The sequence below is a fragment of the Brachionichthys hirsutus genome, chromosome 1 (assembly GCF_040956055.1).
Source record: "Brachionichthys hirsutus isolate HB-005 chromosome 1, CSIRO-AGI_Bhir_v1, whole genome shotgun sequence".
Classification (NCBI taxonomy): domain Eukaryota; kingdom Metazoa; phylum Chordata; class Actinopteri; order Lophiiformes; family Brachionichthyidae; genus Brachionichthys; species Brachionichthys hirsutus.
Genome location: NC_090897.1, coordinates 5,453,873 through 5,467,257, shown reverse-complemented (window position 1 = coordinate 5,467,257; position 13,385 = coordinate 5,453,873). Strand labels below are relative to the sequence as shown.

The following is a 13,385-nucleotide window of genomic DNA, read 5'->3' as shown; positions in this document are numbered from 1 at the left end:
ACAATCTCTCCTCATTAGTGGGGGTTTTTGCATGACGGCATGTGCGATCTAAAATACTTTGCAGCTTTACCTCCGACATGTACAACACAGTATCTACAACCTCGTCTGCATAGTTGCATCAGTCTCTCGCAGTTGTGCAATGCATAACAACACGATTATGTGTCTGCAAATATAATATGATAATTGTGTATCTCTGCTCTGGCAGCCATTGGTTACAGATGACATAAAGCTTTACCTCTGCCCAATTACTATGTGCAATAAATAATAATAGAGCATCATAATTTACTATCCTACTGGTAGCTACAATAATTATACGAGACAAAAAGCGTTATGATTGTTCCTCTTTGCACAGGCCAGCAGCAGTTGATGACACACAGTCAGTCCTCTGACACGACGACTCTCAGACAGCGGCGAACAGAAGCCTACCGACAAACACGCTCAAGCACACACAGACGAACTACCACGTTGAATGCAGCGCTAATAGGGCAAAGCAGCATAGGCTGTATTTTGAATCGTATGTAAAACACAACAGATTATGTTCAACATAAACAGTTTCAGAGGGTGACTGCTCCATCCGATGAGAAAAGTGCAGTCACACATTTCACAATAGATTTATAAATGTCAAAGGCTGCATGTATGAAACACAATACACACACATATTAAGCATGTCATGAACAGTAACACATCAATGGCAATGTTAACGCAAGTAATAATTCCCTTTGGTATATATATACATCTTTGACATGCGTGACCGTTTGAGATTGACAGGAGGAAAAATGGTATATTCTGAATGACGGTGCCCCATTTCAATAGATATTATTGTAAGTTATATGTCAGTGTAAAGGCCGTCGGTGAACCTGTGTGGGCTTTCAGGCATAGGATGAAAATAGGAAATTAAAATAAAAGTTAAAGGAAAGTGACATTTGGCCAGTATTTTGGGGCATTGAACTCCACAAATATTTCATGTGACTGGCTAGAACTAATCTTGGTGTCGCTCATTTTAGTTTCGTTACAGTTAATTCAGGACATTTATTGGTTCTTAATTATTATTATTTCCTGTAACTTTTAAGTGTGCGGACATATTTTGCAACACGGTAGAGTATAAGAATACTACACCCAGAATGTTGAGGGTTACTCCTTTTCTTTCGGCTCTGAATTCACTTTTGGACTCCCCAGCTTTTTCATTCCACGCCGCTGGGCCAGACTGGAGGACTGAACTGGCTCCAGGACTGGGGCGGGCGCGCACCGCCTCAAAGCAGAATATGTGGCAGACAGCGCCCCCTGGTGGAATGAAATAAGCTCCTGTTATATTTTATTAATATAGACTGAATATGATCAAATGATAGCACAGGCGACAATCAGCAACACCGGAATGACAAACGACACACATAATTTGCTGTCTCTGACAGAAACTCTATCGTGAACTCAAATACATTCTAACAGCACTTTATTTAGGACAATGGAAATAAAAATAGTCATATCAGTTACTACTACACATTCACATACGTCCACGCTTGAACAGCAGTTAACACAAACTCTTGCTTTTATTTTGGATGTGATGCAAAGAAATGCTGAGAATAAAAAGTATTTAGTGTGATGCATAATAATATATTCTGTGTGCACTGAAGGCTGACCTTGACAGTGAGAGCATTCTGTCTGGTGAGAGCTTTGTCACAGAGCTGGTCTCTGTCAACAATCCAGGGGTGACGGAGAACCTAAATGGCATCAGAGGAAATTATTTCTAAATATATCTAAAAACAATACAACAACAACAACAAAAAACACTGACATACTATAGCTAGTATTTTGTGTTCTAGGTTTACACCCCTTGAAGGTTAAGAATGTAAGAGAAATTTGCCTAATTTCAGGGTGTCAAGTGATTTTTTTCTCTGTTTATCATCTCTATAAAATAACAATAAAACATGTCATCAGTTCTAAATTTATCAAGTACTAATAATCAATGCTGTAGGAAAAACTGAAAGCGCACTCAGTACAGAAAGATTCGCAGTTTCACCTGAATTTACTTCAAAATGTCATGCTTTGCAGTATTTTTGGTCCATGCCTGAACCCTCCACCCAGTTTCATGGTAATTGGTCAGATAATGGATGTGTATTTTAATTGTATTGTAATTAAAAAAAAAAAGTCCTGATTTTGTACATTTCCAAGAGGTAGAGAGGAAATTCCTGAATCCACTCCTTTTTCTGGACCCTTCTTTTAATTTTTACAAAATTTTGTCTGGCAAAATGACAAAATATATTAATGCCAATAGACAAACCAACCACAATGACAGAATGCTAGCCTTATAGAGATACCGCTTTATGTTGAGGGCTCGTACCTGCGGGGCAGTCAGGCGCTGATGAGGGTCCACATGAAGCATTTTGACCACAATGTCCTGATAAACACATTTAAAAATACAAATGAGACATTATTATAATTAGAAACATCATGAGAGCAACACAACTTTGTGTGCCTCACTACATTTACCCTGGCAGCATCTGACGCCACGTCCCAGTTCCCTCCTGTGATAATGAATTTTCCACTGCCGATTTGAGCCAGAATTTCCTCCGCCGTGTCCTCAGAGCTGCTGGCAAATGGACTGAACCTGGTCAATAAAAATAACAAATGACAAAGGGCAATTCAAGGATTGGACTAAGTATGACAGATAATGAGTCACAGAAACTCTGAAATTTAGAAATGGTGAATTGAATTAAAACTCCAGATAAACCGACTTTGTTTCAAACTGACCCAGCGATCATGGTGTAGAGCAGGACCCCCAGGCTCCAAATATCGCAGGCTGCGTCATAGCCCTGTTTCCTCAGAACCTGCACACAGACAGCAAACACACAAATGAAATGCAAGGTGGGATCAGACTGTGATTAATGAAGGGGCCGTATTCTTGATGCTTCGATGTACCTCGGGAGCCATAAAGGTCGCCGTGTAACAGGGGGTCATCAGTAAGCCGTTCTCGGCCCTGAGCTGTTTCGCAAACCCAAAATCACATATCCGGATGCATTCTGGGAGTCCGCTGTCATCAGAATAGCGAATGTTGCTTGGCTTCAGGTCTCGATGGACGACCTGAGAAAGGATGAACATACACTCAGATAGAAATATATGAATATAAGGTGTGGATATATTATCAGTTTGGAGTCATAGCATAAGCTATGACGTGAAGAAGCGGGTCCGCCCTTCCTCACCCCCTGAGAGTGTAAATATTCAACCGTCTTGGTCAGCGTACAGATGATATCTGACGCATCTCTCTCTGTGAAATCTGGCGCCGTCAGAGCTCTGTCCAGCAGCTCATCTCCTCTCAGCAAGTCATGGACCAGGAACACACACTGGCCATCGTCAAATACCTAATGATAAACACACACACACGAATGACACACACACTCTATTTATATATATAAAAAAAGATCTGCTTTAACATAATGTTTGGGTTTGACACTTGCGTCTTTCAGTTGAATGATATTTGGATGCTGTCCATATCTTAACAGAATCTCAATCTCTTCCGACGGGTCTCTCTTTGCTTTTTCAATAATCTGGAAAAACACAAGCACATTTTGTGAAATACACACTAAATCTAAATTTGTAGAAATGGTCAAAATGCATGACACAGTTTGTTTTGGTGCAGTGAATGCATCTTTCTGCCCACCAGTGTATCTGAAGCGGAAGTCAAAAGTGTAAATCTTTTACATATAGGTTCAAAATTAATCTGCCAAAGTGGGGATTTTATCATTAAAATTTGATTTATGTGGATTCCAACTGGCAAATTTTGTTTTTTTTTACAATGAAAATCCAACACATCTAAATTTTATTAGATCATATCTGTGTCGCTGACATGTTACCGATGTTAGTCTTATATGTGTCAAAGTCAACCACTTTAATTATTCTGCAAAAACTGTTTTGGGAAACAAAATTCAACTAATTAAAAAAAGGTATTTTTGTTTCAAGATCAAATTGAATTGTTATATTGAAGAAAATAATTAATTGTACTTGCTCTTTGGGGACACCTGGTGGCAATGAACCTCAGCAACGCTGTCGTGTGCCATGTCATTTTTCTTACAATATGCATAAATAAAACATTTACCTGCTTCTAAATAAGTTCAGATGATGATTTGCACACCCTACCTTGACTGAATATTCCACTGCAGTAACCCTGTGCAGACATCTCCCACAGACAGATGCAGCAGTCTGCCCGACTTCCTCCTTCAGCTCATAGACATCTCTGAAAGCCACGTCACCGCGGAGATGCTGCAGAGAAAAATAAATGATCATTTATTTTTCATATATCTGTAATAATCAAACATGTCAGAGGTTTGTTAGAATAGGAAATACAGTAACGGCATTGTCTAGCAGTACATACCTGAGTTATGGGGTTGGCGTTGTTCACCTCCTGATGAGAAGCTGCTACTGTGGCGACACTTGGCTCTTGATTTTGATTTGTGGCCACAAAGCTGAAGCCACGAAACAGCTGGTGTGTGTTTGCACTGGGAGGGATTCCCGGAGAATCTGGGGACAGGTGATATTATCTTTGAACTAATATAAATGAACATCCACCCCAACAGAAATTGTATGCGTATGTCTGCTTTTGTGTGATTTAATTACCAGTGGGTGTCCTGGAGGTGAATTCAGGGTCAAAATGGAAAGTGTCTTCAGGTCTTCCAACTGTGGGTTTAACTGGAGGCCTCAATTCCTTCCTGTATAGCTTCTGCAGAACAGAGCAAAAATCATCGATACCGATCAGCAACAGTCAGATGTAACAGAAAACAACACATAATGGGACACAAATTTAAGATTCGACATAAAGCATGTCATGCTGACAGGTCAGTGTCTTGTGTATCAACAATTTATTTTTATGAAAACAGGACAACTACATTTTTCGTTTGTAAAGTTAAGAAGATAATTAAAATATGGACCATAAATAGAATAAAATGATGTACAGCATAAATTCATGGATGATAAAAATCAATGAGATCCTCATTGTATATACAGTGACAAAAAAAACAAAACGCCAGTATTGAGTATGGCCTGTAGGTGTCACTGTTGCCCGTTGTGAATAGACTGGCACAGGGTCACACTCAGCACATTAGTAACGCTGGGATAAATACATATCTACGTACTTAAGTACATCAATAAATTCATAAAGTGAAGGCCAGGACTCCCTTTTGTCAGGCATGGCATTAAAAACTCAAACAATATTCTGATGGACACCAGAGGGCCTGTTTGATTTAAGCAATTTAACAAGAATGGTGTGGAGGAGGACGTCAGCCTCTTATTAATAGTTTGCCACGCTAGAAAATATAATTTGTAAATGGAAAAAATGAGTTGTCTGGGGAGGGGCGAGTAGGAGGAGTAATGAGGAGTAACGGCGGGAGCCACCGGTGAGGGAAGAGATTAGTGGACATGCAAAGCAGATAATAGTGGATTGTGTTGGAAAGGAGTGGGGATGACAAAAAGTGTTTCAAGCCTTCATCGCTGATCAAGAGGAATAGGTGACTCTGTGTGCCATCAATCTTTTTATTGAATGAAGCAATAAAGTATTACTTTGAGAAGATGTTTTGTATCAGCGCTGATTTCACACAGAAAGAGGGTTTGCCACCATAAAATCTCATACGAAGGATGTTAAATGACTCGTGATAATAAGCAATTGTTAAGGAAGTGGATGAAAAACGGATGCATTCCCAAGACAGGATAGAACAGCTGTAGCTCCTAATCTCATTGTGTAGCCACTATGCAAGGACAATAAAGGCTTTCTATTCTATTCTATTCTAGCTATCACAATGTGGTAACTACTTACTGCCGTCATTGGAAGTAGATTGTTTTTTGTTTTATGGTTATGTATACACCTGCACATTTTACGCTTTGCTGCAGTGTGTGAAGACATTTTTCAACATGCTGTGTACATAAAAAGCCAATGAGATTAAAAACATACATTTTCAGTGTCCTTTCCTGAAAGCATCATCACAGCTTTGTCTGTGCTTGCTGAATATTCTTCATAAATTGTACTCACATTCCAGTCTATAGATGCAAAGAAACGGTGCCTTTTTATTTCTTCCACTCCGTCTGGTCCTGCCCCTAATCAATCACAATTATTAAGGAAATAGATAGCACAGCAAACAGTCTAGCAAGTAAAAAGTCAAATAAAACATACACGAAAATGTATATATTTTCAGTCATTTTGTTTTCACTCAAAAATGTACAGTCATTTAGGAGCTTGGCCTTTTGTGAGTTGGGAATGGGAATATAGGAATTCTGTGGAAGCTGTGATTAGGAGAAGGTCTTTCCTAAGTTTGAAGATTCTGCTAACGGACTATGTTCACAATTTCTGATTTAATTCCTGTTGCTGACATCGAACGCTTCCTCTCATTGCGTTTAACTCCAATTACCATCTACCCCAGTGATGCAGAAAGCAGGTTCTAATGTCTGAAAACATATTGATATGCCAGTTTCCAAGGATAATAAATAGTACCTAGTCGATTAACAGGGTTCCGCTTGAAGAGTGCTCTTAATAAACTCTGCACCTCCGGACTGAGGAACTGTGGCATCCCCAGCTTCGCCCTGCACAGACAAGGTGAGACCCTGTTACATTACATACATGGGTTAATGTTGTTAATCATTATAATCTGCAGGTTAAAACACAACAATCTAATCTATAACCAGAGCATTATGAGTTGCTCTAGGATAAATAGCAGAAATTACTTCAGAATCAGCGCCATCGTTTCTTTCCGATCCTTTCCTTGGAACGGCAACGATCCCGTCAGCATCTCAAACTGGAAAAACAGACTAAAAGTGGTCAAAACGAATTGAAGCTTCATGACAGATGAATATTTAGAGGTTGACTATTCTGAGGGATATTTAGCAGTCTGTGAAATTAATCCATCCAAGCGACAAAACTACCTTCGGAAAAGTTTTACACATCAAAATAGAGTGCATGTCTCAGAAAACGCTCTTCACCAGATCAATGCCTCTTCTCATTAATGGAAAAGTCTGCTTTTCATAGTAATGACAATTAAATAGAAAAATGTAGCTGATATGTAGACAATAGCACGAGATAAATAGGAGATTATATTTCAACGTTTCAGACTAAACATGATTATAAATGTGTTATTATCTATAAATAAGGTCTTCATCTGTAATCTAGGGCCCTGGTCCTTTGGGGGATTTTTTAGATTTTTTTAAATTGACGGTCAGATGGTTTCATCTGCTGCACAGATTACACAGACCCCAGAGAAAATTTGTGACTTGTGAAATTGGGATGTGTTAATAAAACTGACGTGATTTGACTCCTGTCACAGCCGTCTGTTATTTTACTAAATCCATCTAGTCAAAGAAGGAGAAATGAAACGCTCGTCTATTTGCCTGTACGAGTACCGGTATTTGCATATTCTAGTAGTACGAGCCAAAGACAGATAAGGATGAGACTTTTCTCTGGTTCCCCTGATGTAGCTGCAAGCTGTCAGTAAACGTTAACCCAATTTTCGGTATTAGTAAAATAAGCCACCGGTCTAGTAAAACAAGCACAGTGCAGCAGATGCGTGATTACCAAGCGTGACGGGACGTAATCTGCTGGGTACGGTAATTAAGCTTTACTACCAAAAGAAAGCCAAATTACACTGGTTCATTATCCCAGCGCTGAGTGCTTGGCGCATGAGAAATAGTAAATTAATTATTGACATTTATGACAGAATGATCTGAAAAAACTTGCTGTGAAAAAAAATATCTAGACCACATATGCATATGAAAGGGGGATAACTTCCCACCATAAGGACACCAAACGACCACCAGTCTGCACTCTGAGTATGTCCTCTCCTGTTGACCACTTCCGGAGCCATGTACTCTATCGTTCCACAGAAGGAGTACGCTCTTTTGTCGTGGTCGATGGCCTCCTTGCTCAGTCCAAAATCTGCGGAGAAGGGATCAGAAAACACTGACGGTAAATAAACGAGGAACACAGGAAATCAAACTGAAGAAGTTTTGCCATCGGTTGCGCTTACCAGTGATCTTAATGTGTCCTTCTTCATTGAGAAGAATGCTGTTGGGAAAAGGAACATCTCAAAATCCCCTTCAAAATATGTTCCTGAAATGAATGGATGCATAAAAAGGAGGCATTGCTCGGTACTTTTCGGGTTTGAGGTCCCGATAGATGATGCCCAGACTGTGCAGATGGTCCAGAGCCAGGGCCAACTCCGCAAGGTAAAACTTCACATCATCTTCTGTGAACATCACCTACAGCAACACACAGATGTGCAGATGTACAAAGAAATACAGCACAAGATTGCCATAAAAATTATAATTTATCCCAAATATTCTAATTTAAGGAGGTTTTTGGTGAAAATTGTGTTTTTCTTTGCATCTTATTTCATTCATTCAGATCTTCTTTGTTTTTCTGCATCACATTAGAAGTAAATCTGCAACACAAAAACTAATTCATTTTACTCTGAATTGAGAAAGTAAATCAATCTACACTAATGATTTTAAGGGGAGATGCCTCTCAGGAAAGCCTCACCTCCTTTGACAGACGAGTGAAAAGGTCTCCTCCTCGGAGGAAGTCAAGGATCAGATAGAGCTTTCCTTCCGTTTGAAAAGCTGCACACGCACACACACACACAAAGACTCAAAAGGCTGTAATGATACATGACTGTATTTTATTCAGCTTTACTTTGAAGATGTGTGCAAAGTAGAAAAATGTGGTTGGTCAAAATCTACAAATCTACAGATTCAGTTTGTGGAAATGTATCCAATAAAAACAAATATAACGGATCAAATAAAATCTCAAGTATTTAACCAATCCCACACAGTATAGTGTAAAGTATGGACAGATATCAGGTGTTAATGCGAGGCCACACGGTCACTACTAAAGGGTCACGTTTGCTCAGTTCACAACCCCCCCCCCCCCCCAAAAAAAGGACGCGTTATAAATGTTTCTGCCTCAGATGAATTCTAAAGGAACATTTCATCTTAAACTTCCTGTTCTGCTTCTCCCTTGTCTGAAAAGAATGTACTGGTTTGTTATCTGTGGGAATTGTGATTTAGAAACCAGTCACACTTACCATAGTGCAGTTTAACTATAAATGGATGGTTCACTTCCGCCAGAATGTCTCTCTCCATCTTAGATCGCACACGATCCCGAACTGATAAGCAGGAAGAAGGACAAGGAGACTCAGTTAAATGTAAATTCTGTTACGTCAAGCTTCCAATACCATTAGGCACAGATCAGAGGGTTTCCTGCCAGCTGATGGTGCTCCGTCTACAAACTGCAGTAACAGAGTTATTGCAGCATCTGTCTCCTTGACAGGATGAGATCCACGACTATTTAAATTCCAGGGGTGCCGGTTAAGAGGATTAAGGCTTGTACGGAGGCGCAAAGTCAGCACATCCACATCTCAACCTGCTACATCCTTGTCTGGAGTAATCCTAATTTGAATTTTCAAATCACTTTATCTGCATCAAAAGTACAAACTAACCTCTATTTAACCTCAAATCCCTCTGAATGTAGGGCGTGGCGAGCACAAGTCACAATCATCACTTATCATTCCAAAGAGTTGCACCATATGTGATGCTGACCTCATTTTCTGAAACCACTTATCATAATTTGGTGCATGAATTAAATGCACCTTTAAGAAATAAGAAATCATTCATTCGTGAAGGCAGGTATGTGTATCACTGAATACCAATGTACATCATTTCATTTACAATGTCTGACATGGAAACTTTAAATTGTTGACCTTTCAGTGTGGCTTTCTTCAGGACCTTCATGGCATACAGCTGCCCTCTGTCCACTCCTCTGATCTTCTTCACCAGGAACACCTAAAACAAATACCATTGTCATCATAATTTCCTGTAGCAGCTTTTTGTAAATTGATGGGTGCAAACCCCTGCAGTGTGGTTAAAAAAAAAATACACACACAAAAAAACTGGAAAGACTTCTCAGCAGAGTGGAGCCAATTATAGCAGCATGTTTTTGAATCATCCAGTCTGGGGAGTGTGAGCTCTGTGCTGATCTAAAGCCAGTCTGCCGGGCAATCAGAGAGATCCTGCTGGTACGGGCCACCTTTGGACTTTGTGTCATGGTTTATCTTTTGTCGGATCATGCCAACAATAAACCCAAAAATCTTTCTCCCAGCAGTTTCAACTTTGAAAGATGATTTGTTGAAATTTCATTCACATGAGCTCCTGCCCAGAAATACCAGAGGAATCATGAAGTATGAGGTGACGGTAAAGATAAAAACGTTACAGAAGGGAAACAAGTACACAGAAAATAAACAAAATGAAAAGATATGTATATTGGTGTGAATCTTTATGGATAAAGTAACTGAGAGCAGACAGTAATAGTGCAGGAAAAAAGCGAGTTAGATAGATTAATGCCTGTATAATTGATTAATTGTATTGAAAAATACTAGCCTGAGTTTACTTATATTGCTTGAATGTGATGAAAGATCTGATCGGCTGCTTCGTACAAACGGGCATCCCGTACCTTCCCATAGGAGCCCTGTCCCAACACTTTAAGCAGCTGGAACTGGGAGGGGTCCGCTTTCTCACAGCCCTCCTTAACGTGGTGGCTGATGTCGATCTCCTTAAGTATACTGTCATCCTAGGACAACAGAGGCAGGCGTCATTTTTAATACGCTATAGCTACATATTTAGAAACGCATAGAAAAGAAAGAAAGAACAACTCGTGTGCAGATTCCTTCCACAGCAGCAAACACAGCACACGAATCATCGAGACGAGTTCCAGACATTATTATTTATGCATGCCGTTTTAGAATCATCTGCTCATTTAGCGCACATTCAGCACGCCCTTACACAAAGAGAGATTCTGAATTCACTTTCACACAGTCACAACTCTGATTAACAACTCTACAAAGACATATGTGGCTAGTTTTGCTACGTTAGTGGCCCCGTTCTCGTAACTGAAACAAAGTGTTAAACTCAAGTTTTTAATTTAGCCATTGAGAGAGAAAAATAATTCCGTTGAGAAAATAATCAGTGGGCAAGATAATTAAAGTCAGAATTTAATTACCGGCAATACCTTAGCTGTTACCTGCTCATAAAATTCCCATTATTGCTTTAAAAAATTGATTTGTCAAATAAATACATATCCTTTTATCCAAAGCTGTTTCCCTGGCATCAGTTTTACAAAAATGAGGAGTCGGAATCACAAGATACTAAATTGAGACATGAAAACTAGAAATTTCATCAAATATATATATTAGAAACAAATGAAAACATCTCTTTTAGATACTGAGATGACAGCAAACCAACAGCGTAGATTCACCCCCCCTATATCAACTTTTCGTTGACTTAGGTTGTCTAATTTATTGTAATTTAGTGACTATAGATAATGAACGTATTTCATGACTTGATTGAATGTATAGTTGTATTCTCTGCACTAAAGGATGTGAGTTTTGCACTACTGTACAAGTGCAGCACAATATTTGCTGTTTTAATGTGACTATTGGAGTTCCAACCAGATGTAACTGGTCGGGGTGTGGCTGGAAGGTGGAAGCAGCTTTACAGTTCTGAGGGTGGCAGCAGTGACGTGCATGACGGGTTCCACCAGAACATCTGTGACGCTGCAGCATGGCGGGTTCCACCAGAGCATCTGTGACGCTGCAGCATCACGGGTTCCACCAGAGCATCTGTGACGCTGCAGCATGACGGGTTCCACCAGAGCATCTGTGACGCTGCAGCATCGCGGGTTCCACCAGAGCATCTGTGACGCTGCAGCATGGCGGGTTCCACCAGAGCATCTGTGACGCTGCAGCATCACGGGTTCCACCAGAGCATCTGTGACGCTGCAGCATGACGGGTTCCACCAGAGCATCTGTGACGCTGCAGCATCGCGGGTTCCACCAGAGCATCTGTGACGCTGCAGCATCGCGGGTTCCACCAGAGCATCTGTGACGCTGCAGCATCACGGGTTCCACCAGAGCATCTGTGACGCTGCAGCATCACGGGTTCCACCAGAGCATCTGTGACGCTGCAGCATCACGGGTTCCACCAGAGCATCTGCGACGCTGCAGCATGACGGGTTCCACCAGAGCATCTGTGACGCTGCAGCATCACGGGTTCCACCAGAGCATCTGTGACGCTGCAGCATCACGGGTTCCACCAGAGCATCTGTGACGCTGCAGCATCACGGGTTCCACCAGAGCATCTGTGATGCTGCAGCATCACGGGTTCCACCAGAGCATCTGTGACGCTGCAGCATCACCGTCACCATGAAGGGGTCGAACCCACATGGAGCATCAAAACAACAGGCAACATCAGGCCAACAGGTAAACAGTCACAGACAAATGAACAATGGACCAAATGCTGGACAGCCTGTCGAGCAGATGAATCACAATAGCAAAGACCCAGAGGAGGGGGGGGGGGGGGGTTCTATTTCTATCTCCAGCATTCAGGTAGATGTGCTGCTTTCAGCATGCTGCCCGTCTCCCTTCTCTGCCGGCTTGTTGTTGCTATAAATAAACCTCCTGCTGCTGCAGCCCATCCTCTGAGTCTGTCCGTCTGACTCTGTGTCCATTCATCCGTCCACCTGCCGGCCTTTCATGTGTGCTTTCAGTCAGACTGCATGTCCCCCCCCCCCCCCCCCCCCTCACTGACTCTCATCCTTGTTGGTACCTGACAGGCAGACGGATCAGCTGCTGTAGTGATGCTGCAAAGCCAAACATCACTCCCACACCGTCTTTACTGGCACAGATCTCTACTGTTTGTAAGCGTGCAGCATCCTTGTTATTTTATGTGTTGCATTAATGGCGTGACCCCCCGTTAGAGCTCTGCAGTAAGTTTGTGCTGCTGGCCCTGCGTGCGCGTCTCATCAGCCTGACTCACCTCGAGTTGACAGAAGCCGTTGCTGTTCTTGTTCCTTGTCGCCTTGTTCTTCAGGTAGATAGAAAACCATCTTCGCACTGTAAATTTGCGCGTGCTGGTATCCATGGCAATGAGCAGACCTGTGCGTCTATCCCATAATGTCATACATCTCCCTGCAGGAGGTCCCAAGGTAAAGACGCAGAAAGAAAGAGAGCCTCTTTTTTTGGGGGGGGGGGGTTATCTATTTGACCCGCGGTTTATCCTTTGGTCCATCCTCTCTTTTCCATTTTAAATTCCCGGGGGGGCTTCCTCTGGTGCAGCGGGTCACACGGACGGGGGGGTGGCAGGTGCTGCTGGGTTCGGGTTCAGGTTCGCTGCGCGATGCTGCAGGGAAGCGGCGACAAATAAATCTGTTCCGCTGAATCAGGAGGTGTGCGCGTGTGTGCGTGTGCGCGTGCGCACCCTGTTCACATCCCCGCCTGAGCATGTGTGTTCATCTCCTGCTCCCCCACCCTGCCTCTCTCTCTCTCGCCCCCCCGCCCCCCCCCAGAACAAGGGATTGTCACATTTTG

General features: G+C 41.8%; 1 protein-coding gene across 1 annotated transcript; it reads right to left on the bottom strand.

Moving 5' to 3' along the window:
• Positions 1-1,131: 1,131 nt before the first annotated feature.
• On the bottom strand, positions 1,132-12,939 carry rps6ka2 (ribosomal protein S6 kinase, polypeptide 2). Its single transcript, XM_068742434.1, has 22 exons — positions 12,835-12,939; positions 10,475-10,591; positions 9,726-9,807; positions 9,051-9,131; positions 8,507-8,586; positions 8,120-8,226; positions 7,995-8,032; positions 7,761-7,903; positions 6,700-6,770; positions 6,470-6,558; positions 6,011-6,075; positions 4,606-4,708; positions 4,364-4,509; positions 4,129-4,251; positions 3,450-3,539; positions 3,195-3,353; positions 2,914-3,075; positions 2,746-2,822; positions 2,485-2,602; positions 2,336-2,392; positions 1,635-1,715; positions 1,132-1,281 (listed from the first exon to the last, which is right to left on the bottom strand). Exons 1-22 carry the CDS (start codon positions 12,937-12,939, stop codon positions 1,132-1,134), a joined length of 2,244 nt encoding a protein of 747 aa, XP_068598535.1.
• Positions 12,940-13,385: the final 446 nt, after the last annotated feature.

What these genes read in the sequence shown, in the direction of transcription:
- rps6ka2 (XM_068742434.1), bottom strand. Translation starts at nt 12,939, where the DNA reads ATGGATACCAGCACGCGCAAATTTACAGTGCGAAGATGGTTTTCTATC. An exon ending in ACGGCTTCTGTCAACTCGAG is followed by an intron (nt 10,592 to 12,834) that starts GTGAGTCAGGCT and finishes CTGTTGTCCTAG; the next exon opens with GATGACAGTATACTTAAGGA. An exon ending in CGGGACCTCAAACCCGAAAA is followed by an intron (nt 8,033 to 8,119) that starts GTACCGAGCAAT and finishes TTTTCCCAACAG; the next exon opens with CATTCTTCTCAATGAAGAAG.